Source organism: Balaenoptera borealis (genome assembly GCF_965194805.1).
Source record: "Balaenoptera borealis genome assembly, chromosome: 10".
Taxonomy (NCBI): domain Eukaryota; kingdom Metazoa; phylum Chordata; class Mammalia; order Artiodactyla; family Balaenopteridae; genus Balaenoptera; species Balaenoptera borealis.
In genome coordinates, this window is record NC_138874.1 from 84,982,758 (window position 1) to 85,008,756 (window position 25,999).

A 25,999-nucleotide genomic window follows, 5' to 3' on the forward strand; every position below is an offset into this window, starting at 1 on the left:
CTCAGTGGGTGTTATGTAAATATGATCAAGAATGATGATGGAGAAGATTCACTTATCAATTTCTAAGGAAAGACTTCATTACCATCCTTTTTTCTCAGAAAATGAAAAACTTACCTTTTCTCAGGATCAACTATCCAGTCTCCTTCCCATTCCCAGCCTTTTGGAGGCAAAAAGAATTCCCTCTTGAGTTTTATTTTTCCTGTGACATCAGAAAATTTATGACGACCCACTAATCCAGAAGTGCCCCATTTTCCAAACATAAGAGCTTGATTTTCATACTATTAAAAAGAAATTAGAGAAACATCATCAGGGAGCAAGAAATAAAGCCAACACATAAATTTTCAAGTCCATCTAGGACCTAGGCTAAACAATGAGGAAAAGTGAAAAAGCTTTATATTCAGAAGGTACGGACCTAAGTTGCGCTGTTGCTGATTATGCAACTTCGGTAAATCATTCATCTTTCTAAGACTTAGTGTTCTCATCTGTAATCTGAGGATAATACTACTTTTCTCATAGGGTTGTTCTGAAGTTCAAATGTACAAATGATTGTGAAAGTGCTTTGTAAACATTGATATATCATGCTAGTTGTTTCTACCATTATTTTGAATGGCTCCAAATGGTGCTCCGAACCTAATCTTTTAGATACCTACAAAAGTCCTCAATTTATGAACATGTAGTCTTCTAAAACTTTATTTATAAGTCTGCTGCCGAGAACTTGGGCACATTTCCCCACAGAAACAATATTATAATTAGTGGTACATTTCCTGGGCAGCACAAAGAACCCATCTGAAACATGAAGGTCCTTTAGCACCCAGCTGTTATGGGGCCTAAAAATTCTGAGCCTTCATTCCCTCTGGAGTATGGTGAGTGGATCAAGACCTTTCTGGAAGCAGGTTTTGTGGCAATGGCAGACCCAGGTTTACAGGGCATTCCTTTCTAAGACAGAATTTATAAAATCTACAATGGTCTGTTTTTCACTATGTCAACCATAAAGAGGGTTGAGATTTGCCAGTGGTGAGAGTCTCTGCTTGGGTCCAAGCTGATATCTTTGTCTGCTGATGAGCTCACCCAGAAGATGATTTGCATAAGCAGCAGGGGAGTTTTTGGCTGAAGGATGATGGAAGAAGTTTGGGTAGGGGCCTGATGAGGAAACTGGAGGTCTCTGAGGTGCTTCACATGTGCTAATGGTCCCGCCCCACAGGTGCTACTTAAAGGCCTCAAAGCCACATGAGGCTCCCATCTCCACTGCTGCTGCTGCCCTATTGTCCATGCCAAGGTCCTCACCTGGATTATACTACAGCCATGCTGGCTTCCAAGTAGAGGTGGCAGGAATTGCTCCTCCACTCTGTGTCCTTGTCACTTGGAAACCAAAGAAGCCATGCATGTGCCCCTAAGTCTCACAGCCCCTTGTGCCTAAAGTTCAGAGCAATATCTAAGACAGCACTAGTGAGACCTCCAGAAATCTGGGGGGGGGGGGGGGGGGGGCGGTGAAATTTTGCAGAGAACTGAGGTCTGGTATTAGCCCAGGAAGGCAAGAACCAGTGAAATTTCCATTATTGTCATTAAATGTGCCCCTTCTGATACTCAGAGGCTGTTAGAATTTGGAGAAACTAGAGTCACGCAAAACAACTAAAATGGGTGGATCATCTCTACACCTGTTGAAACTAGAGTTCACTCTGTGCAAGAAAAGATCTGGAAATGGGAAACAGAGGCAGGGTTGCTCCTTGCTCAGTGCTAGGCTTCTCTGGGCCCCAGCCACAGAGCTGTAGGGCAGGTGGATGCCAAGAAATCCCACAGGAGGGCAGGAGCAAGCCCCTCCCACATGTGCTCTGATGCCCCCTCCGCACGGCCCAGATGACTGACCATCAACATCTGTGACTCAGGGCCTCCCCTGAGGCCTCCAGCCCACCCTCTATTTCTCTCCAATCGCACTTCAAAGCTTGCATCCTAAGGCCTTTGTGTGTGTCTCCCATGGGTTTCACTGCTTCTCAAAGTGGACCGCAATGCCCCGTATCCACCCACACTGCAGGTGCTAATCCCTAACTCAGCTACAGAATCACAGTCCTCGGGGTGGGATTCTTTTTTAACAAGACACCCAGTTTTATTATTGTGATAGATTTTGAGATCCTTGAGGACAGGGCTTGGCTGCTTCATCATCTTCAGCCTCTGCCTCTGTGCCTGACATAAAGCTACCACTCCCTAAAGGCTTGGATGGGAGGATGGATGGATGGATGAATTCTGTCACCCTTTATTTATTTAATAAATATTTATAGGAGCCTACTACGTGCCAGGCACTGTTAAATTAAAAAAAGCAAAACTAAAAGATGGCCATGGGTTTTCTTGCCCAGCAAGCACATCAGAACCACAATCCTAAACCAGTGGTCGGGCATAGTGGCGGGCAGCAGAAACACAATTACAAATTAGCTAGAATGAAGATAGTCTTCTCCCCAATTATTTGAGCATGAAGGCCCATCTGTGAAAGAATGGAGCTCATCTGAAAATTGTCAGAAGAGACCCACTGAATATATCTAATACATTTACATCAATAAGTACTTCCAGTAAAAAAAAATCCAACTAACGCCACTTTTAGCTGTAAAAGTTTGTGAAAATTATTTTCATTGGTTTAACTCTAATGAGATTTCTAATTAGCTAAATGGATTTTTAACTCAGTGAAGGATTTACAAATTATCTCTATTGTTTTTCAAGTATCCAGGCAGCATTTTCTTTGCCCTTGCGCAAACCCCTCTGAGGTTTCCCCAACTGAGGATTGAGTCTTCTGTGGTTTAAAGACTCCAGACACTTTGCTGTAGAGTAGAAATTAACACAATATTGTAAATCAACTATATTTTCAATTACAAAAAAACCACTCCAGACCCCAAGCAGGCTTCTCAAGGTCGGCACCTCTCAAGCGTTCTCACTCCTGGGTTGCTTGTGTGTGAATCACTCTGGGGTGTCCCAATGTAGACCTCCAGTCAATCTTTCCCTACCCCCTTCGTCAAGGGCCCTTGAATGTGGGGTTTTAGGTAGCGATTATGGTGGTGGCTGGTTTGACATCTGAATATTTTCCCTTAGGATGAAAAGTAAAAGTACTCCCACACAAAGAGGAAAAGAGTGATGTCATTAAATGTACCATTTCAGCAAAGACGGTGAATGTTCCTTCTGCGAAGCTGTTGAACTTCTTCTCAACAGCACTTAAGCCCAGCCAGATGTTCACACGCAACTCCACAGGCACCTTTGGTCCATTGTTTTTTTCCTGTGGGTACTGTGAAATGCACAATAACATGACCCGTTATGCTGGGCACAGTACAGGCTGTGCATTAAGCTCAAAACAAAAGTAGACTGAACATCTAATCATTGTTTTCAGCAGTCTAATTTTGTTTGTGCAGTTAAAATATTTCCAAATGACCCTTCTGCAAAGATTAAAATAACAAGTAAAGCAGGAACCCCTGGGTGTCCCTGAGACCTATTCAGGAGGCTCACAAGGTCAAAACTATTTTCCTAATAATACTAGGATGTTACTTGCTTTTTTCACTGCATTGACATTTGCACTGATGGTGCAAAAGCAATGGTGGGTATAACTCCAAGCACTGTAACAGGAATCAAGACAGTAACACCGAACTGCATTGGTAGTAATAGTTTTCTTCATCACTCTCAGTGAAGAAAACAAAATGCCAGTTTTACTTACTAATTACTTGATAAAGCAGTAAAAATGGCTAATCCTAAATCATGATCCCTGAATACATGTCTTTTTAATATTTTGTGTGATGAAATTCTGCTGCATATTAGTATATGTTCTGAGAAAAAAAACTTATGCAATTGAGCTGTGAACAGAACTAGCCTTTTTTTTTTTTAATAGAATACCTTTTCTTCCTGAAACAGTGATTGGCTGACAAATATGGTTATTCATACTTGGATATATGGGGCAGACATTTTCTTGAAAATAAACAAAGTGAGCCTGTCATTTCAAGGATAATAGGTGACTGTATTTTGTTGCAATGAAAAAATTCAAGGTTTCAAGTTAAAATTAGAATTTTGGAAAATTTGTTTCTGTCTCGGGGGGTGAGCTTGATAGCATCCCAATACATAAGGGCTTTTCTTGTAAGTGATATCAATGAATGTGATTCTTTATTCTTTTTATTTATTTATTTTATTTATTTATTTTTGGCTGCTTTGGGTCTTCGTTGTTGTGCGCGGGCTTTTCTCTAGTTGCAGTGAGCGGGGGCTACTCTGTTGTGGTGTGCGGGCTTCTCATTGCGGTGGCTTCTCTTGTTGCGGAGCACGGGCTCTAAGCGTGCAGGCTTCAGTAGTTGTGTCATGCAGGCTCAGTAGTTGTGGCTCACGGGCTTAGTTGCTCTGTGGTATGTGGGATCTTCCCGGACCAGGGCTCGAACCTGTGTCCCCTGCATTGGCAGGCGGATTCTCAACCACTGCGCCACCAAGGAAGTCCCAATGAATGTGATTTTTAAAAATACTGTATGATGAAATGTGTCAACATTAGGAAGATTTGCATAACTCAGTGAATCAATATTTTCCAAATGAATGCTTAATGTTACAAAATCATGCATGGCTAAAAGAGCCATTCAAAGTACAAGATAGACCAATGGATTTTAATGTAGCAGAGAATGAAAAGTTCACTGGTAGGTCAGGTAGGTCAGATTCCACATTGCAATTAACCTTTTAAAAGCTACCACTTGAGTTTGGTATTGTATCAAAGATGAGTACCCATAATTATCTGAAAAAGTTATTAAAATACTCCTCCCTTTTCCAAATACATATCTGTGTGAGGCCAGATTCTCTTCATATACTTCAACCAAGCAACTTAGTCCATAGGACGAAACGTAGAAGCAGTTTTGAGAATCCAGTTATATTTCTGTAAAGCCAGGTTTGCAAAAATGCAAAACAGTATCACTCTGCTCTCTGATTTTTAAAAGGAAATAGTTATATTTTATAAAAATATATAGTTTCTGTTAACCTATAATGGATTTATTATTGTTTATTTTAAAATATATTAATAAATACTTTTTAATGTCAGTTTTAATTTCTATTACAGTAAATATTGATAGATGTAACCCACATACACAAATGCTCTCTGGGATCTCCAATGACTTTTTTAAGAGTGAAAGGGGCCCTAAGACCAACAAAAAACCCACTGAATTAAATAACTCCCTAAACTGAATAATGAGTGTTAACAAAATCAATAAATATATAAAACATTCTCTTAAAAGCATTTTGCTGTTTATCCACTGAGTTCGGAAACCTAATGCAGAGAATACCACTGCAGGCTGGACCCTCAGGGCTCCATTTAGCAAAGAAACACTGTGGTTAGGGCTCTGCCCAAACTCCTGACACTCACATCTTCTAGGACCACAGCTTGCAGGGCTGGGAGGCAGCCTGTGACTGGCCAAAGGGAAAAGAGGGAAGCAGAAGGGGAGCTTCACCTGGCAAAGGCCCTATCTACAGAGCTCTCCCACCCCCTGTGAAGTTTTATTTATTAATCAGTTTGCTTCCACGCACTGCTGAGGTCAATTATAATTGTGGTTCTACCTTAAGTAAAATTTATTCCACCAAGAGACACTTGAAAGAAGATAATCATTTTGGTTCTACTTTCACCCTCTTGACTAAAGAGCAAAGAGTGCATTTATTAAAAGTTAGCATAGGACTTCCCTGGTGGCGCAGTGGTTAAGAATCCGCCTGCCAAGGCAGGGGACACAGGTTCGAGCCCTGGTCCAGGAATATCCCACATGTTGTGGAGCAACTGAGCCCGTGCGCCACAACTACTGAGCCTGCGCTCTAGAGAGCAACCGTGGAGCAACTAGGCCCACGTGCCACACTACTGAAGCCCGCGTGCCTAAAGCCCGTGCTCTGCAACAAGAGAAACCACCGCAGTGAGAAGCCCACGCATCGCAACGAAGAGTAGCCCCCGCTCGCTGCAACTAGAGAAAAGCCCGCGCACAGCAACGAAGACCCAATGCAGCCAAAAATAAATAAATAAATAAATTAATAATAATTTAAAAAGTTAGCATATATCTCCCTGTTTTAAGAGAACACTCTCCCCTGACTGCTTTTTCTCCTTTTGAATTTTTTTCCTCTCCCTGAAACTCCAAGGAACTCGGTTGGAGTCTGGCAGGGAGAGGGATGTAAAACTTGCATCTGGCAACCATTTGGATCTCTTTGTTTCCATCCGCAGGCCCTCCTCTGGTTCTCCTTAGGCACATAAGAGAAGCTCTTAATCCAGGGTCCTGGGATGGATTTATGGGTTCTACGAAGCCCCTGAATTGGATGCAAAATATTGGATGCATCGGAGACGTGCATTCTTTTGGAAGAGAGGGCCAGTAGCTTTCATCAGGCTCTTAAAGGAGTCTACGACTCCAAAAAATGTTCAGAACGCCGGCCCTAAAATAGTAATTCTCAAAATTTTTCAATTTGAGGACCCATTTGGTTAGGTATAGATTCCATGGACTATCTATATTACCTTCCCTTTTTTTTTGCTTCCCAAACACTCACTAGAAAGGAAGAGAGGCACTGCTTCACATGAGACATTAGAAGTAAGTGGAAAATCATTCCAGAAAGCAAAGCATTCACAATGCCATATTAATATTAGCGTCACAGAGACCTCTATGGAAATGTCCTTGATTGAAGCCAGCAGACCTCAGGCCACTCTGGGAATTACCACCCTAGAGGAAGTGCCAGAATAGGCTGAAATGGATCACAATTGCCCTAGCCATTCAATGACTGGCAAATAATATAAATCAGCCCTTCTTGGGAATATGGGTTTTGCACTTAAGTATTTCACGTTACACAATGACGAAGCCATACCTTCAGAAAGATGGTTTGGGTTTTCCCACAGTATTTCCCAGATGCGTTGTCACCACTGGTGGAGTATAAAACCTGATGCGCGGGAATGCGTGCGTAGGCCAATCTTTTCTCTCCCCTGATCATCCAGATGATGATGTCAGGCATGCTGTTCTGAGGCTGGTCACGTGAGTGGATGGAAAAGGAAGCAAAGCTATAGTTAGTCTAAATGCAGAGACACCACAGACCCTGCAGGCCGGACCCTCAGGGCTCCATTTAGCAAAGAAACACTGTGGTTAGGGCTCAGCCCAAATTCCTGACACTCACATCTTCTAGGACCACAGCTTGCAGGGCTGGGAGGCAGCCTGTGACTGGCCAAAGGGAAAAGAGGGAAGCAGAAGGGGAGCTTCACCTGCCAAAGGTCCTATCTACAGAGCTCTGAGATGCATTTTGGAAAATACCCCCATTCATCTCTCCCATCATTTGGAGAAAGCCATAGACAGCAGTCAAGGGGTTACAGGCTTCATGTATTTCATAGGACATAGAGCATCTCTACCTCACAATCTGATATTTTCCAAATATGAAATATTAACTTAGTTTTTTTAAACCTCTTTTTTTCTGATTATAAAGGTGATATAAGTTTACTATAAAAAAAACTTTGAAAGTACCAAAGCATAAAGTAAAAAATAAAAATTTCCTGTAATCACATGTGTGTTTTTCAAATGTATTTCTATCCACAAATATATTACTACCCACCCTCCACCCCCCACCTTTGAAGGTCAGTAGGAGGGGTCTTCTACTCCCTTGTTCTTCCAACCCACAGAGGTCAATGGCAGCCAACATTTATCCAGCACTCACTGTGAGCCCCTCACTGTGCGACCCACACTGTGCTAAGGTCTTTACGCTCTTCACCTTCTTTAATCTTCATAAAGCAATGCTGTGTTTTATCTCCATTTAATATATGGGGAACTGAGGCTTAGAGAGCTTGAGTACCTTGCCCAAGGTTAAACATGGTAGACCTGGGAATCAAAGCCAGGTCTTCCCAATCCCAAACAAAGGTACTACACAGATCTGCTACTATATCACTCTAATTGAAATATTCTGATTGTACCATGACACTGGTAATGATTTGTCCACTATGAAGACTTTTCTAGGACAACCAACACAAAATTCTTCTTCTGCCCTGACCTCAATGATGCATCCATTAGCACCTCAGCCCAGTAATGCCTCGATTTCATCATGCTTAGATCTGCTCAATATGCAAGATAACGCACTAGATTTTCCTACTACCATCTCTATCCCTGGTGCCCTTCTACAGAATCCCTCCTCCATGTCAAGTGTAGTTTAAAAGCCTTACCTCTTCAGTCAGTTGCATTAATTTATCGAGCCAGTCCTCGATTTCTGCCAATGTGGACTTCACCTCTGTGGCCTCAGACCTCATCCTCACAGCTGCCTCGTGTATCTGGGAGAGAGCTCTGGATCGCAGCTTTTGGATGTGAGTATCAAGAACTGTGACATTAGGTTTTCCTTCCATGAGAGGCAACGTGTATCTAAAAAAGGAAAAAGAACCAGAGAATATGCAGAATAGCTTACTAGGCTTCAGAACTGTCAAATTCATTTACGGTTGGTTTCCATCTCACAAACCACATCAGTTTCCTAATAGACTCCACAAAGCGTGACCAGGTTTAAGCTGAAGGTGAGTGTATGTGGCTTTAAGAGCAGACCTGCCAGACAGGCTCTCCTAACTCTCATGGGGAATGCAGGGGGATGAAAATTCCAAAGTAATTCCTTGGGTTTGACCCAAGGCCCCTGGAGTCACTGGGAAGAAGATGGAAACAGTGGCAGCAGTTGGGAGGAACTGGCCTTCCCTTCTTTTGCTTCCTATGATCACTGTACAGACCCACAAAATGAAGGAGAAGAATGGACATTAGAGATCATTTAGCGGAAGGCTTCTTAACCTAGGGCCCATGCACCCCTAGGCAGTCTGCGGGTGGGCCTCTGGAGGTCTGTGAATCCCTGGAACTTATAAAGAAAAGTGTTTGTCTGTGTTGACATGCAGTGTGACATCATGATGAAGATGACATCGTGATGAAGAACACAGGCTTTGGAGCTGGCTATCTGGGTAAAAATCCTGGCTCCACCATTTACTAGTTCGGTGATCTTGACCAATTAATCTCTTGTTTTCCTATCTTCAAATGGGGGAAAATAATAACTACCTTTTAGGGTTGTGGTGAGAAGTAAATGAATTAATATATGGGGAGCCTTTAGAGCAATGCCTATCGCATAGTAAAGTCTAAATGATGTTGCCATCATCGTCATCATCTCATCAGGTACTCAGAGGGTACTGAGTACTCCCCAAAACGTTAAGAACTACTTGTGTAGGTCAAGCTCCCACTAGAACAGCTGAGCTGGAGCCAGAATTAGACTTTTTCTGCCAGGGCCCCCCTCTCACAAGGGCTGCTGATGGGGTCACACGGTGAGGATGTCACCTATTCCAGGAAATTCTGCTCACATTGTTTCTACCTAGAATTTTCATTGGTTAGAATTTTACCCGGCTTTTAAAAAATTTTTTTAAAATATTTATTTATTTATTTATTTGGCCACACCAGGTCTTAGTTGCGGCACTTGGGATCTTCGCTGCGGCATGCAGGATCTTTTTAGTTGCAGCATACGGACTTCTTAGTTGCGATATGCTGGCTTCTTAGTTGTGGCATGGGGACTCTTAGTTGCGGCATGCATGCAGGATCTAGTTCCCCGACCAGGGATTGAACCCGGGCCCCTTGCATTGGGAGCAAGGAGTCTTACCCACTGGACCACCAGGGAAGAACCTTACCCAGCTTCTTAAATGAAGGAAATCCTAAATGACTTCCCTTAAACACAAGTTTCTTAAAATTAGAAAGTGCCCAATTGGATTATTCAAAAACCGATTATTCAAAAACAGTATAAATAGATATCTCTTAAAATTCACAGGCATTTTCTACATGAAAAGTATTACCAAATGTTTTTGTTTGGTTGCATTGGTAATTATGGCAATGCATTGGAAGGATTAAGTCCCTGAAATGATGCTTTGAGGCAAAACTATAGACAGAAGCTGCTAGCTCAGAGGTCACACATAAGACCTTCAACAAATAGATGCTGATGGTGGGAAACATGTAGCAGGAAAAGAAGTTATGCTAATAAACCCAACTTTGGGCCTCAGATGGGTCTTTCACCTCCTTGGGCCTCTGTTTTCTCATCTATAAAATAAGGGGACTGGAAGAGATGACCTCTTAGGACCCAGATATAAATTCTCTGAATTTAAACAAGCACCCAGCAATACTTTGATCTCAGCTGCATGACAGTTACCTAGCTGAACCACTAGAGGGCACAAGAAGACTGGGAGACTTTGGGTTAGGAGCTTGGGGTTGTGGGTAGGGGGTGCTGGACAGCCCTGGTTCCTGCTGCTGGTTAGAAGTATCTAATATAGTTTTCTTTTGGAACTTCCCTGACCGCTGCTCTATTGGCCAACAGTTAAAATGAGTTTAGAATTATCACTTCCCCCTTTGATTTACAAATACCCTGAGATCTGAGCAGTTACCCTAAGCCACAGTTATGAAAGTTTCTCTGGCTTGGGTTGAATCTTTTGGCTTCACCTAAGGGAGGCTTGGCCAGAGTACTCATTAGGCATCCAGTAAAAGAGCGAGTAAAAAGGCTGTTGCTAAAATTGTGTTTATGAATTCGGAACGCTGTTCTAAACGGTAATATCAATGCCCCAGCCCCAGACCCCATTCTCTGGGGAGCCAGGAGTCACCTTTCCTGGGGCGGTGGGCACACAAGGACCGCTGGGAGGCAGACCAGCTCCCTCCCCGCTTCCCCACCCCCTGCAAGAGGCTGCACTGGGACTGCTTCCTGAAGTGGGACCTCAGCCTCCCTCAGCTGCTTCAGAATCGGCACCAGATCGGAAAGTGGAGCTTTTCCTGCTGGTGATTCAGAGACTCTTCCAGTGACAGCCTTTTGAGAAGCCTGACTGATTCAAATTCATTTTTCAGGCAAACACTAGAAAATTCTAGAGACTCTTCAGGCCTTACAGTTTAAGGGAGGCGAGCACGGCTGGGAATTCTAAAGTACGAATAAGATCACTATACCTTGTGTCTTCTATGACTTCATCGATCAGCTTCAACCACATTTCTGCCAACTGGTTTGCGGGAATTTTACCTTGTATCCCTGATTTTAGAGCCTCTATTTTTGATTGCTGAAGAATTTGGAAAGGGAGGAAATAATTGGTAATTGTGCATTATACCTGGTAAAGGTTTAACTTTCATTTTCAAGAAAAAAATACACAAAAAGACTTAACAGAAAAATGAAAAGTTTTTTTCTTTTACATTTAATAACGCTCACTATAGCTCAACACTATTTTTCTTCAAAATGCCATCAACACTGATACATATATTTAAGTAATAAGACAAGATTTTCATATAGCTTTGACCTTTGACACCAGGCAAATTTCAAGTATTCAAAAAGCAAATAAAAGAAAAACCAACAAGGATGGGGGAAGGAACCCTAAAATGGAATGTAAAACAGAAAAAAGTGAACCTAACTATATTTCAGATGAATAACATAACTACACTGAAGTAACCCAAGTAACTTTTGAGTACAGTGTTTTTACTATATTCCCTCAGTTTGAAGGAAAGAACCATAAACGTATCAAACTCTAAATAGCTTTGTTTTTTGCGGTACTTCACCTACGGATTTTAGGGTTAAACTAATGAGTAAATATATGGAGGAAAACGGAAGCCAGGTTTCTCACTGTTGGAGAAGGGAGTTGTAAATACAGAAAGAGTGAAGACTAGAATAAACCCCATGATATTAGAATGGAATTGGGGTTATCCTTATAAACTCATTGCATTCAGTATATTGAGAGATATAGACATAAACATACATATGTATATACATGTGTGTTCTCACGCAAGTTTGTCTGCTGAGAAGGCCTAGAAGCAATGACATCTCAGTAGCAGTGAGCACTCCAATACCCAGACCTTGTTCTTCACACTCCATTCCTACTAAAAGGAACCAGGGCTCCTTGGAGAAATGGTGATCCCAGGGTTGGGGTACAGAAAGTACAAGATAAGCTCAGGACAGATTATTGCATCACTTTGAGCATCTGCCAACAGAGAGGTTGAAGGAGAGCCCACCATGGTCCCCAAAAGTCAGATCACGGAAATCCACTGTCCTGTCCAGATTAGTATGGAATTAGGACAGCTTGGTCAATGAAGAGAGCTGATGAGAAGAACAAAGATGAAAAATGCTGAAGAACACCTAAAACATAATTAGAATAGAGGTGTGACCAATTCCCTACCAAGTCCCTTGAGATGGAGATTGGAAATTAATACCACAACCACAATGCATATCAATTGTAGCTCTGTTATGTAAACAATTATGCTTAAGTTAAATGTATAATTCTCCTTCAATATTGTCTTTAAAACATAAAACAGTATTTTCAGATTTCTGTCGTGGGGTCTTAGATCAAGTATATTCCAGGACCCCCAAATGTCATGGTCCAACCCTGACAGGTTGGATCTTAGAAAAATTAATATTCATATAATTTGGAAGTCAAAACACTAATGCCAGATGGATTTTATCAATACCTGATAGAAATAACTTAGTATCTTTGACTTAATTAGAAATATCCCAACCACGTTCTTCTTCTCCTCATCAATGTCAACTAGAAGGATAATCAAAGGTATCACATCTATGCAAGTTCCCACCAGAGGGAACCACCCCAACCTCCAAACAAGAAAGTCTACTGAGCCCACTTCTTCCCACAGTAGAGATTCTTACTGCTTTGATAGCAAAGCTCTAAGGGTTGCATGTTTCTACTGGAATGAACCACTCTCCACACCATACTTCACATACAAATTGTGGCAGAAACTGAGTTGTCCCCCTACTTCAACATCCATCCTCTCTTTTCCACAGTAAGAGAACTTGTACCTGGACATATGCCTGCCCAGGCCTAGGACTGTATTTCCCAACTCCCTTGTAGTAAGAGGCGGTTGTATGACTGGATTCTGGCCAGTGGAAAATGAGTAGAAATCAAGCCTGTGACTTCTGAGTGTTTCCCTTGAAGGAAAAGGCCTGTGTCATCTTCTCCCCCTCTTTTCCCCTTCCTTCAGGCTGAAGGGTCGGTGTAGTGGTGAGCTGCCTCTCCCATGCAGACTATGACAACTCCTTAGCGATAGCAGAGCAACAAGGGGGAAAAAGCCTGGGTCCCTAACACCAATGAACTTCCATACCAGCCTTGGATTACCTACCTCAACTGTTACTAAAGAAATAGCTTTCATTTTGCTTACCATTATATTCTGTGGTCTTGTGGTACAGTGGCCTAACCTGCATTCTAACTAACACATAATTCACTCTGTTTGGTGAAAAGGAAATGCAGAAAAGAGAAACTCACCAGCCGTTCTGCCATGACTAGGAGCGTGTTCACTACATCCAGGCGATGACTAATATCCTCCCAGTATGAAGTCAGTGTAACAACTGGCTTTGTGTGGGCCCAAGGCAAGTAATAATAGTAGTTCCCTGGGGTAGAATATTGAGGGTCAGTGAACACTGCACACTTAAAATAAACAACACGTTTACTGAAAAGATGTGCAAACTGGACGGCTTGAGTAATCACAGGCCTGGAGGTGTGGTTTGGGGTGGTCTGCTTCTTTCATTTTATTTAATTAAGCAACTGAGGAATAAATAGAAAGTCCTTATTCATTTAGCCTGCTTTGAAAATCTCTACAAGACCCTAGTAAACCTAGCACAATGATCTCAGGATCTTTTGGTGATTCAGGACCATGTATCTGAGCATCACTGATGATTACATAACACAGCAGAAGAAAATAGAGCATAGATTAGACTATATGTGCTGTCCCTGAAAACTGTTATTCTAAATAAATATTTTTGCTGGAAGTAGGACAAGAAAAAAGAATTTTCTGGTTTTTAAAAGCCTTAGATAGATACATGGAATTTGGTATTACTAAGAGCCTTACAGTAATTAAGAATTATTAGCCAACATTTTCTAGCACGTTTTATATTTTAACACTACTTGTACAAAAATTAGGTAAAAACTATGGCGACAACCGTTGGGGCATTTGATCAGAATTTCTCTCTCCCTTCTCTATACTCTCCAACCATTTGTCGATATCTTTATAAGGGCACTCTCATACTCTGCCTTCTATTATGATTTATTTTATACACTAGAATGTAAGCTCCTTAAAAGCAGGGACTGTTTCTCATTTATCTTTGTTCAAATACAGCTATTTAATCCTCATGGCAACTCTGGAGAAGATGAAGAAACTGAGGGTTAGAATGAAGTGATATGGCTAAGGTCATAGCGCTGGGAAGTAACTGAGCCAAAACCAGAAGCTTGATTTTCCATCCACTTCAACTACTCAATCTAAGAGTGATTTGGGGCCCGGCAGGGAAGAGGTGGGCTGGGGCAGGAGCTGTTTGGGGGGAGGCTCAGTGTTCAGCTAGTTGCCATCTTGTGACTTTACAAAACACAGCAAGGGTTAAAGTTGGGCATGGGAGGGGGCACTGGAGTACAGCCAAGGGTCTGCAGCTTCTAGGGTCTGACCATTCATTCTTGAAGGTGCCTGAACTCCAGCCACCTCTCCTCCCCATTCAACCTTTCCCATTCCACTAAGCATATGCTGGGGATAATGGCTGCCAGAGGGAGAATACACTGCATGTTTCTCATCCTGTGGTGTACCCGCTGTAAATGTGTACAGGAGAGAATGGCCATTGTCAGTCTTACCATCAAACACGGCACGGCTGTATTGAGTGCTTGATGCCAAAGGCTTACAGGTCGTGTCAAACTTGTTGCCATAGTTCCCAATGCTGACTTCAAACTGAATGGCCTCGCCAACGTCTTGCAACATGGTGGCCGAATGGAACACAGCAGACAGGCTGTACTTCCGCCTTCGCTGATATTTCTACAAAGTATGAGCAGACATAAGGCTCAGAGAAACTCCTTTTGCTCTTGTTTACATGTGGAATTCTAGCAGATGTAATTCTAACCGTAATAATTAGTGTTGAGTTAAATGCCAGTGGAGAATGTTCTTGGATCTAGCAGTTCCCCTTGTACTCAAATAAGTGGGCAAAGACAGAAGTACCAGGATCTTCATTGCAGAGTTGATTGAAATAGAGAAAAAAATGAAAACAATACAAATGTTTAACAATAGGCCACTGGTTAAGCAAATTATGTTACATCCATATAATGGAATGAAATTTCATAAAAAGGCTTAGGTAGATTCATATGTACAAACATGGAAAAAAGGTATATTTTTAAGTGAACCCATTAAATATATATTTTAATACTGGCATATGCACAAAGAAAGTCTGGAAGAATATAAATCAAATTGTTAACAGTAGTTATGTTGGGGAAGGTAGAGAGATTATGGCTAACTTTACTGTCTAACTTATACACTTCTAATAGTTTGAATTGTTTAAAGTATTAATTTTCTAATCAGAAACAATTAAGACTTTTAGGACTTCCCTGGTGGTGCAGTGGTTAAGAACCCGCCTGCCAGTGCAGGGGACACGGGTTCGAGCCCTGGTCGGAGAAGATCCCATATGCCGCGGAGCAACTAAGTCCGTGTGCCACAACTACTGAGCCTGCACTCTAGAGCCCGTGAGCCACAACTACTGAGCCCGCACACCACAACTACTGAAGCCCATGTGCCTAGAGCCCGTGCTCCGCAACAAGAGAAGCCAACGCAAAGAGAAGCCTGTGCACCGCAACGAAGGGTAGCCCCTGCTTGGCACAACTAGAGAAGAGCCCACGCGCAGCAACGAAGACCCAACGCAGCCAAAAATAAATAAATTTATTAAGAAAAAAATGACTTTTACTGTCAGAGTCTCTTCAGCAAGTGGTGTTGGGAAAGCTGGGTAGCCACGTGTAAATCAATGAAGTTAGAACACATCCTCACACCATACACAAAAATAAACTCAAAATGGCTTAAAGACTTAAATATAAGACATGATACCATAACACTTCTAGAAAAGAACATATGCAAAACATCCTCTGACATAAATCCTAGCAACATTTTCTTAGGTCAGTCTCCCAAGGCAATAGAAATAAAAGCAAAAATAAACAAATGAGACCTAATTAAACTTACAAGCTTACAGCAAAGGAAACCATAAACAAAACAAAAAGACAACCTACAGACTGGGAGAAAATATCTGCAAACAATGCAACTGACAAGGGCTTAATTTCCAAAATATACAAACAGTTCATACAACTCAATAACAAAAAAAAGCAAACAACCCAATCAAAAAATGGGCAGAAGACCTAAATAGACATTTCTCCAAAAAAGACATACAGATGGCCAATAGGCACATGAAAATATGCTCAAATTGCTAATTATTAGAGACATGCAAATCAAAACTACAATGACATATCACCTCACACTGGTCAAAATGGCTATCATTAAAAACTCTACAAATAGTAAATGCCAAAGAGGGTGTAGAGAAAAGGGAACCCTCCTACACTGTTGGAGGGAATGTAAATTGGTATGTCCATTATGGAAAACAGTATGGAGATTCCTCAAAAAACTAAAAAAAAGAGTTGCCATATAATCCAGCAATCCCACTCCCTGTCATATATCTGGAGAAAACTCTAATTCGAAAAGATATACGCACACCAATGTTCACAGCGGCACTGTTTACAATAGCCAAGACATGAGCAACCTAAGTGTCCATCAATGGATGAATGGATAAAGATGTGGTACATATATACACCAGAATACTACTCAGCCATAAAAAAGAATGAAATAGGGCTTCCCTGGTGGCGCAGTGGTTGGGAGTCCACCTGCCAATGCAGGGGACATGGGTTCGAGCCCTGGTCTGGGAGGATCCCACATGCCGCGGAGCGGCTGGGCCCGTGAGCCACAATTGCTGAGCCTGCGCGTCTGGAGCCTGTGCTCCGCAGCAGGAGAGGCCGCGATGGTGAGAGGCCCGCGCACCGCGATGAAGAGTGGCCCCCGCTTGCCGCAACTGGAGAGAGCCCTCGCACAGAAACGAAGACCCAACACAGCCATAAATAAATAAATAAATAAATAAATATTAAAAAAAAGAATGAAATAACACCATTTGCAGCAACACGGATGCAACTAGAGATTACCATACTAAGTGAAGCAAGTCAAAAAGAGAAAGACAAGTATCATATGATAACATTTATATGTGGAATCTAAAATATGATACAAATGAACTTCTTTACAAAGCAGAAACAGACTCACAGACATAGAAAACAAACTTATGGTTACCAAAGGGGAAAGGGGAGGGGGGATAAGTTAGGAGTTTGGGATAAGCATATACAAACTACTATATACAAAATAGATAAACAAGGTCCTACTGTATAGCACAGGGAACTATATTCAATATCCTATAATAAACCATAATGGAAAAGAATATGAAAACGATATGTATATGTATAACTGAATCACTTTGCTGTTCACCAGAAACTAACACAACACTGTAAATGAACTATACTTCAATTAAAAAAAAAAAAAAGACTTTTACCGTCAGATTTAAAAATAAATGAAATTAGGTACACTTATTTTTCTGAAATAGAGATCAAACACTGTTCCTTTCTTTTTAAAATTTATTTTGTATTTTTAAATTTTTTTATTGACATATAATTAACTTACAATATTTTATTAGTTTCCGGTGTACAACCTAGCAATTTGATATTTTTATACACTACAAAATGATCACAAGTCTAATTACCATAAAGTTATTACAATATTATTGACTATATTCCCTGTGCTGTACATTACATCCCTGTGACATTTATTTTATAACTGGAAACTTGTAGCTCTTAATCTCCTTCACCTTTTCACCCATCCCTCCACACCCCTCCCCTCTGGCAACCACCAGTTTGTTCTCTGTATCTGTGAATCTGTTTCTGTTTTGTTATGTTTGTTCATTTGTTTTGTTTTTTAGATTCTACATGTAAGTGAAAGTGCTCTTTTGATAGAGCACAGCCAGAAGGAAGACAAGGAGATTACTTGACTGGCTATAGCTTAAGTGGTTGCATTATTTGGGAAAGCTCACTTGGCTATTTGTGATTTGTTGTCCTTTACTTTTGATTTCTTAATCTTGATATATTGCCAGGCCTAGGTTTTTGGTTACCTATGTAGGCTGCCAAGACTTTAGAGCCACCACCATCTAATGGTCTCCTTGTTTAATTATACACCACATTTTTGTTCATCCATTCAAAAAATCAATGGATTCATGGTTGCTTCCACATTTTGGCTATTGTGAATGCTGCTGCTATGAACATGAGTGTACAGATATCCATTTGAGTCCGTGCTTTAAATTCTTTTGGGTATATACCCAGCAGTGAATTGCTGGATCATATGGTAATTCTATTTTAAATTTCCTGAGGACCATTTTAAGAACATCTGACAGTCACTGTAGTTTGCTGTCTTAAAGCAGCGGTCCCCAACCTTTTTGGCACCAGGGACCGGTTTTGTGGAAGACACTTTTCCACGGACGGGGCGGGAGGAGGACACGGATGGTTCAGGTGGTAATGTGAGCAATGGGGAGCAGCAGATGAAGCTTTGCTCGCCTGCCGTTCACCTCCTGCTGTGCGGCCCAGTACTGGTCCGCGGCCCAGGGGTTGGGGACCCCTGTCTCAAAGAACCTTGGGGAGAGAGATCAAGATGGTGGAGGAGTAGGACATGAAGCTCACTGCCTCCCACAAATGCATCAGAAATACATCTACATGTGGAACAATTCTAACAGAATATCTACTGAATGCTGGCAGAAGACCTTAGACCTCTGAAAGGGCAAGAAAATCTCCATGTAACCAGGAAGGACAAAAGAAAAAAGAAAGTGAGAAAGAAATTGGGATGGGATCTGCACCCCTGGCAGGGAGCTGTCAAAGAGGCAAGGTTCCTGCACCCTGGGAAGTCCCCTCACCAGTGAAGAGATCAGCTGGGACAGAGGAGGAGCTTTGGAGCCTCAGAGGAGAATGCAGCAGCTGGTTTGCAGCAGCTAGAATGGAGAGAGACCTGCACAGGCAGTCAGTGCCATCACTTTGCACTCCCTAGCCTAAGATCCCTAAAACAGATTAAAATAACAATAGAAAAAAAATCAATAAAACCAAGAGCTGATTCTTTGAAAGGGTAAACAAGATTGACACACCTCTGGCCAGGCTCACCAAGAAGAAAAGAGAGAGAACTCAAATAAACAAAATAAGAAATGGAAAAGGAGACATAACAACCAATACTGCAGAAATACAAAAAACCATAAGGGAATACTATGAACAATTATATGCCAACAAATTCAACAACCCAGAAGAAATGGACAAGTTTCTAGAAACATACAGCCCACCAAAACTGTATCAAGAAGAAATAGGTAATTTGAACAGACAGATCAGTAGAGGTGAAATAGAATCTGTAATTTAAAAAAAACTCCCTACAAAGTGTGAAGTCCCTGTGAAGTCCAAGAGGGCTTCACAGGTGAATTCTACCAAACATACAAAGAAGAACTTATACCAATCCTTCTCAAACTCTTCCAAAAAATTGAAGAGGAAAGGATACCCCCAAAGACATTCTATGAAGCCAACACCACCCTGATACCAAAACCAGACAAAGATACCACCAAAAAAGAAAATTACAGGCCAATATCTTTGATGAATATAGATGCAAAAATTCTCAACAATGTATTAGCAAACCAAATCCAGCAACACATAAAAAAGATCAAACACCACAACCAAGTGGGATTCATCCCAAGTTCACAAGGATGGTTCAACATATGCAAATCAATCAATGTGATATACCACATAAACAAAAGAAAAGACAAAAACCACATGATCATCTCAATAGATGCAGAAAAAGCATTTGACAAAATTCAACATCCATTCATGATAAAAAAAACTCTTACCAAAGTGGGTATAGAGGGGACACATCTCACCATAATAAAAGCTATTATGACAAACCCACAGCCAATATAATATTCAACAGTGAAATGCTGAAAGCCTTCCCACTAAAATCTGGAACAAGACAAGAATGCCCACTCTCACCTCTTCTATTCAACATAGTATTTGAAGTCCTAGCCACAACAATCAGATAAGAAAAAGAAATAAAAGGTATCCAAATTGGAAGGGAAGAGGTGAAATTGTTATTACATGCAGATGACATGATTCTATATATAGACAACCCTAAGGACTCCACACAAAAACTACTAGAACTGACAAACAAATTCAGCAAGGTAGCAGGATACAAGATTAACATACGGAAATCAGTTGCATCTTTTTACACTAAGAATGACATCTCAGAAAGGGAATGTAAAAAACAATACTTTTCAAAATCACACCCCCAAAAGTAAAATGCTTAAGAATAAACCTGACCAAGGAGATGAAAGACTTATATGCTGAGAACTATAAAACATTACTAGGGACTTCCCTGGTGGCGCAGTGGTTAAGAATCCACCTGCCAATTCAGGGGACATGGGTTCGAGCCCGGGTCCAGGAAGATCTCACATGCTGTGGAACAATTAAGCCCGTGTGCCACAACTACTGAGCCTGTGCTCTAGAGCCTGCGAGCCACAGCTACTGAGCCCACATGCCACAACTACTGAGCCCACATGCCACAACTACTGAAGCCCACACTCCTAGAGCCTGTGCTCCACAACAAGAGAAGCCACCGCAATGAGAAGCCCGTTCACCGCAACGAAGAGTAGCCCCCACTTGTTGCAACTAGAGAAAGCCCGCGTGCAGCAATGAAGACCCAACGCAGCCAAAAATAAATAAAAAATAAAATAATTTATTTTAAAAAAACAACATTAATAAAGGAAATTGAAGATGATTCAAAGAAATGGAAAGCTATCCCATGCTGTTGGGTTGGAAGAATTAATATTGTTAAAATGCCCATACTACGCAAAGCAATCTACAGATTTAATGTAATCCCTATCAAATTACCCAGGACACTTTTCACAGAACTAGAATAATCATAAAATTTATATGGAACCATAAAAGACTCAGAATTGCCAAAGCAATCCTGAGGAAAAAGAACAAAGCAGGAGGCATAACCCTCCCAGACTTCAGACAATACTACAAAGCTACAGTAATCAAAACAGCATGGTATTGGCACAAAAACAGACATGGATCAATGGAACAGAAGAGAGAGCCCAGAAAGAAACCCACACACCTTTGGTCAATTAATCTTTGACACAGGAGGCAAGAATATACAATGGGAAAAAGTCTCTTCATCAAGTGGTGTTGGGAAAGTTGGACGGCCGCATGTAAATCGATGAAGTTAGAACTCACCCACTCACCATACACAAAAATAAACTCAAAATAGCTTAAAGACTTAAATATAAGACATGACACCATAAAACTCCTAGAAGAGATCCTAGGGAATTCCCTGGAATCCCAGTGGTTAGGACTCCATGCTTCCATTGCAAGGGGCATGGGTTTGATCCCTGGTCGGGGAACTAAAATCCTGCAAGCCACACAGCATGGCCAAAAGAAAAAGAGCAGATCCTAGGCAAAACATTCTCTGACATAAATCATACCAATGTTTTCTTAGGTCAGTCTCCCAAGGCAACAGAAATAAAAATGAAAATAAACAAATGGGACTTAATCAAAGCTTTACAAGCTTTTACACAGCAAAGGAAACCATAAAAAAAAAAAAAAAGAAAAGACAACCTACAGAATGGGAGAAAAATATCTGTAAATGATGCAATTGACAAGGGCTTAATTTACAAAATATACAAACAGCTCATACAACTCAACAGCAAAAAAACAAACAATCCAATTGAAAAATGGGCAGAAGACCCAAATAGACGTTTCCAAAGAAGAAATACAAATGGCCAATAGGCACATGAAAAGATGCTCAACTTTGCTAATTATCAGAGAAATGCAAATCAAAACTACAATGAAGTACCACCTCATACTGGTCAGAATGGCCATCATTAAAAACTCTACCAATAAAAAATGCTGGAGAGGATGTGGAGAAAAGGGAACCCTCCTACATTGTTGGTGGGAAAGTAAGTTGGTAGAGCCACTATGGAAAACAGTATAGAGGTTCCTCAGAAAACTAAAAATAGAATTGCCATATGATCCAGCAATCCCACTCCTGGGCATATACCCAGAAAAAACCCTAATCCAAAAAGATACATGCTCCCCTATGCTCATAGCAGCACTAATCACAATAGCCAAGACAATGGAAACAACCTAAATGTCCATCAACAGATGAATGGATAAAGAAGATGTGGTATACATATACAAAGGAATACTACTCAACCATAAAAAGAAACCCGAAATAATGCCATTTGCAGCAACACGGATGCAACTAGAGATTATTATACTAAGTGAAGTAAGTCAGAAAAAGACAGACAAATACCATATGATATCACTTATACGTGGAATGTAAAATATGACACAAATGAACCTATCTACGAAACAGAAACAGACTCATGGACATAGAGAACAGACTTGTGGTTGCCAAGGGGGAGGGGGTTGGGGGATGAAGGAGTGGGAGATTGGGGTTAGCAGATATAAGCTATTATATATGGAATGGATAAATGACATAAACATATGTCCTACTGTATAGCACAGAGAACTATATTCAGTACCCTATGATAAACCATAATGGAAAAGAATATTAAAATGAATATATATACATAACTGAATCACTTTTCTGTACAGCAAAAATTAACATAACACTGTAAATCAACTATACTTCAATTAAAAAAAAATACCTTGGGATATCCCACTATTACAAAATCTCCATTTTAGTTAAAGAAATTTTTGACATAGTACAATTGAAACCTCCCATAGGATTTCATTAGAAACCCCTCTGAGTCTCAATCTTTTTTGAAAGACTTTCTAAAACACTGATTTGCAACCTTAGCTGCAAATTGGATCGCCCAAAGACCTTTTATATACATATATATACATATTTATATTTATATTTATATCTGGGCCCCATCTTCTGGAGATTCTGCCTGGGCATTTCAATTTGAAAAACTTCCTTACCTTAGTCTGCTGTCACTTTGGTAGAGAGGGGCTTGAGGGACTTTTGTCACTTGTCAGGAGTCCCCTTAACTACCCACACCTAAGCCTTCTGAACTATCCATGGTTCAGGAGTGCCGTGGAAATTCGAGGTTTGGTTTAAATTACTGCATGAAAATTACAAAGTAGGAAGTTATTTGTATTAATCAGACCTTATATAGAGAGCATAACTTCTTCTTTGTAAACCATCTAGGATGATATCAGAGAAGGGAAGGAGCAAAAATATGAAACGTAATTTGGGACCTAAGTCAGGGCCCAGAAAAAAACGATCAGTATTTAAGCCAGAGCTGCCTGTTACTGCAGAAAAGAACGACGGCACGTCAAGAGGTGCTGCAGAGAGGCGGGGATGCCGCCTCTGGCCGGGCTGGCTCTGCCCTGCACACCCCCACACGGCCAGGGTTCCATTAGATCTCCCCGGATTTTCCCACGCAGAACTCACAGTCACCCGCAGAAGCCCTGACAGGACCCTCACCCTGGAGGGTCTGAGCTCTAAGATAATAAGTGGTGTTTCTGGCCAGCACAACTCCTAACAGAGTGGGCTCACACTGTGAGCAAGCCACTCAAGATGGAGCAGCTCCCTGGACCACTTTGTAGGGCAAAATCCACGAGGGGCGCCCCTACCATCTGCTTCCCTGCCCCAGAGCCCCATGATCCTGGAGTAATAATAGTGAAGCTGAGAATACTGCCCTTCCCCCAGCGCTTTCCTACTTCCCCTGTGCCCTCAGGGCACAAAGAGGTGGTGAGAAGTAACTAGCAACACAGTTTAGAGCACTCTGCAGCCTCAGTTCCCACTCCCCCCATCCCCCCCCCCACCCCCCCCACCCCCGCCAGCTTAGTAGCCTTGGGGCAAAACCGCCTACAACAGGGAAAGTTGAAGAATATAAATTATAGTCTACTGAACTATAATTCAACCCATCCATTGATGGATGTTTCTTTAACTTTGCAGGGCCTTGGGGCTCTCTTTCTGATCCTCAGTGACCAGTGCAAGTTGTAGGTGTAGGTGGTATAAGGGAGCGTTTCAGAAGTATCGATAAATTTGGGGAGGGGGGTGAGTTTTGTCAAGCAGAATACTGATAAGAGGTAGGAAGTAATAGCTCATAAAAGTGGCCGTGGGCCCAGGAGGCAGGGGACATTAAGGGTCAATGACAAGGAAACTGTGCCAAGGAAAACTGCCCAACTTGCCACCTTTGGTCTAAAGGAGCTGATGGATGAATCTCAATGTGTTGTTTCAAGCAATATTTATTGACACTTAACGTGGGCCAGACAGATGGGAGCTCTAAGCCTGGGGCTGCAACAGCTGATCTTCTTCTTCCTGCCTGATTCCTTAGGAAAGCACCCAGGCTGAACCCTGCTGCATCTCTCACGGGGTCTCTTAACCAAGCCCATCTGGAGCATCAGGTTGACTTCTGCTCTAGGGACATGGGGGAGCTCTGGGCTCTTTGGCAACTGAGTAGGAAAAACTCACTCTTCCCCTTGTGTGTCTCCTTTACTCTCACACTACGATCACACTGTCAATACTTCTGACGCCAGATGTGGGGAGGATATTCCCACACTGAGCAATTCTGCCACACCAGCTAGGTATCCTACAATTTAACTCAATTTTGACACTGTCCACCTGGAGATAATATCAGATCCCACAGGTTAAGGGCTCAGTCCCACAAAACTGCCCTACCCACTTCACCTGCCCTTTTAACCCATTAGCCATAAATTGGAGGTTCCCACAATCCCCTCTTCAGGTTAGATTAATTTGCTAGAGCAGCTCATAAAACTCAGGAAAACAGTTTACTTACTGCTTATGGGTTAATATAAAAGGATATGATAAAGTATGCAGATGAACATCCAGATGGAAGAGATGCATAGGGCAAGGTTTGTGGGAAGAGGCGCAGAGCTTCCACGCTCTCTCCGCACACACCACTCTCCCAGTACTTCCATGATTTCACCAACCCGGAAGCTCCCTGAAACCCATACCTTGGGGATTTTATGAGGCTTTTATCATGTAGGCATGATCAAGCATTAACCCAATTTCCAGCCCCTCTCTGAAGAATAATGGGGGGTTGGGCTGAAAGTTCCAAGCTTCTAATCATGGCTTGGTGACCAGCCCCCATCCAGGAGCCCACCAAGTCACCTCATTAGAACAAAAGACTTTCTTATCACCCAGGAAAGGGACTTAGGAGCTCTGTGTCAGGAACCAGAGTCAAAGACTAAATATTAGAACAAAAGATGCTCACAAGTGCTCTTATCAGTTGGGAAATTACAGGGGTTTTAGGAGCTCTGTGCCAGGAACCAGAGACAGATATATATATATATATATATATATATTCTATTATTTCACAAGGACCAAGTTGCCCTTTTGTCAAAGCCTCTTCAACTCTACCAGAAAGTTTCATTACTTGCATATGACCGGGTCACGGGATCTTTTTAAGTTGGGCAAGCGTCATGATCACCTTCTAGATTGGCCACTCTCATGAAGTCCTCTCAGCAGCTGCACAAATCTGCTCATCTCACTCTCTTCCTGGACTCCTGGTTGCTTGAACTGTGGGTTTATCCTTGGCATCTCAGCTCCTTTCCTGCTTTTTAATTTTGTTGGGGTTTTGGTTTATATAATTCATTTCTGTTTTTATTACATTTGTGACACAAACCATTCTGGGTTTAATTATTTGGAGCAAGGAAAACTAATTCAGTTTTGAATTTCAGTTTTAAAAAGCTATTCTTTCATATTGTTGACATATACCGTGGGCAGTAAATATCATTGGTTCTTTGTTTCTATATTTTGCTTTTATTTTAATTAACTTTACGACATAAGCTTCTTTACCTGTATGTGTTTAATTATTTGGAGTTAAGGAAACTAATTTGGTTTTGCATTCTAGTTGCTAAAGAGTTTTTCCTTTACACTTTGCCGGGCTTCTTCCTTTCCCTTCCCCTTCTCCCCTCTATTATTAATGTTTAGAGCAAAGAGAAGGGTCGTGGACTTAAACTGCGTTCTGGTGATGGAACAAGGAGGCACTGCGATTGCTGAGAAACCACAACATTTCCGCCTAACTGCAATTCCAACTGAATCTTCAAGAGCCTTCGGTAACTACTCAAGGCCAGAACCACTCATGCGTTTCCATGGAGGCCTTTGGGTGGTTTCTAGCCGTTCTCTGGCATGATCCTGGCAGT

The 25,999-nt window shown here is 41.6% G+C and overlaps 1 protein-coding gene across 4 annotated transcripts in view; it reads right to left on the minus strand.

Moving 5' to 3' along the window:
• The window catches only part of MYOF (myoferlin), a 164,789-nt gene that overhangs the window by 51,553 nt on the left and 87,237 nt on the right, over positions 1–25,999 (minus strand). For all 4 annotated transcript variants that reach the window (XM_082339375.1, XM_082339373.1, XM_082339374.1 and 1 more), the window contains 7 exons: positions 14,573–14,750; positions 13,223–13,347; positions 10,917–11,023; positions 8,150–8,342; positions 6,817–6,972; positions 3,131–3,262; positions 115–278 (listed from right to left, as the gene is read on the minus strand). In XM_082339375.1, the coding sequence (XP_082195501.1) occupies positions 115–278; positions 3,131–3,262; positions 6,817–6,972; positions 8,150–8,342; positions 10,917–11,023; positions 13,223–13,347; positions 14,573–14,750 (1,055 nt within the window). The remainder of the gene's footprint in view (positions 1–114; positions 279–3,130; positions 3,263–6,816; positions 6,973–8,149; positions 8,343–10,916; positions 11,024–13,222; positions 13,348–14,572; positions 14,751–25,999) is intronic.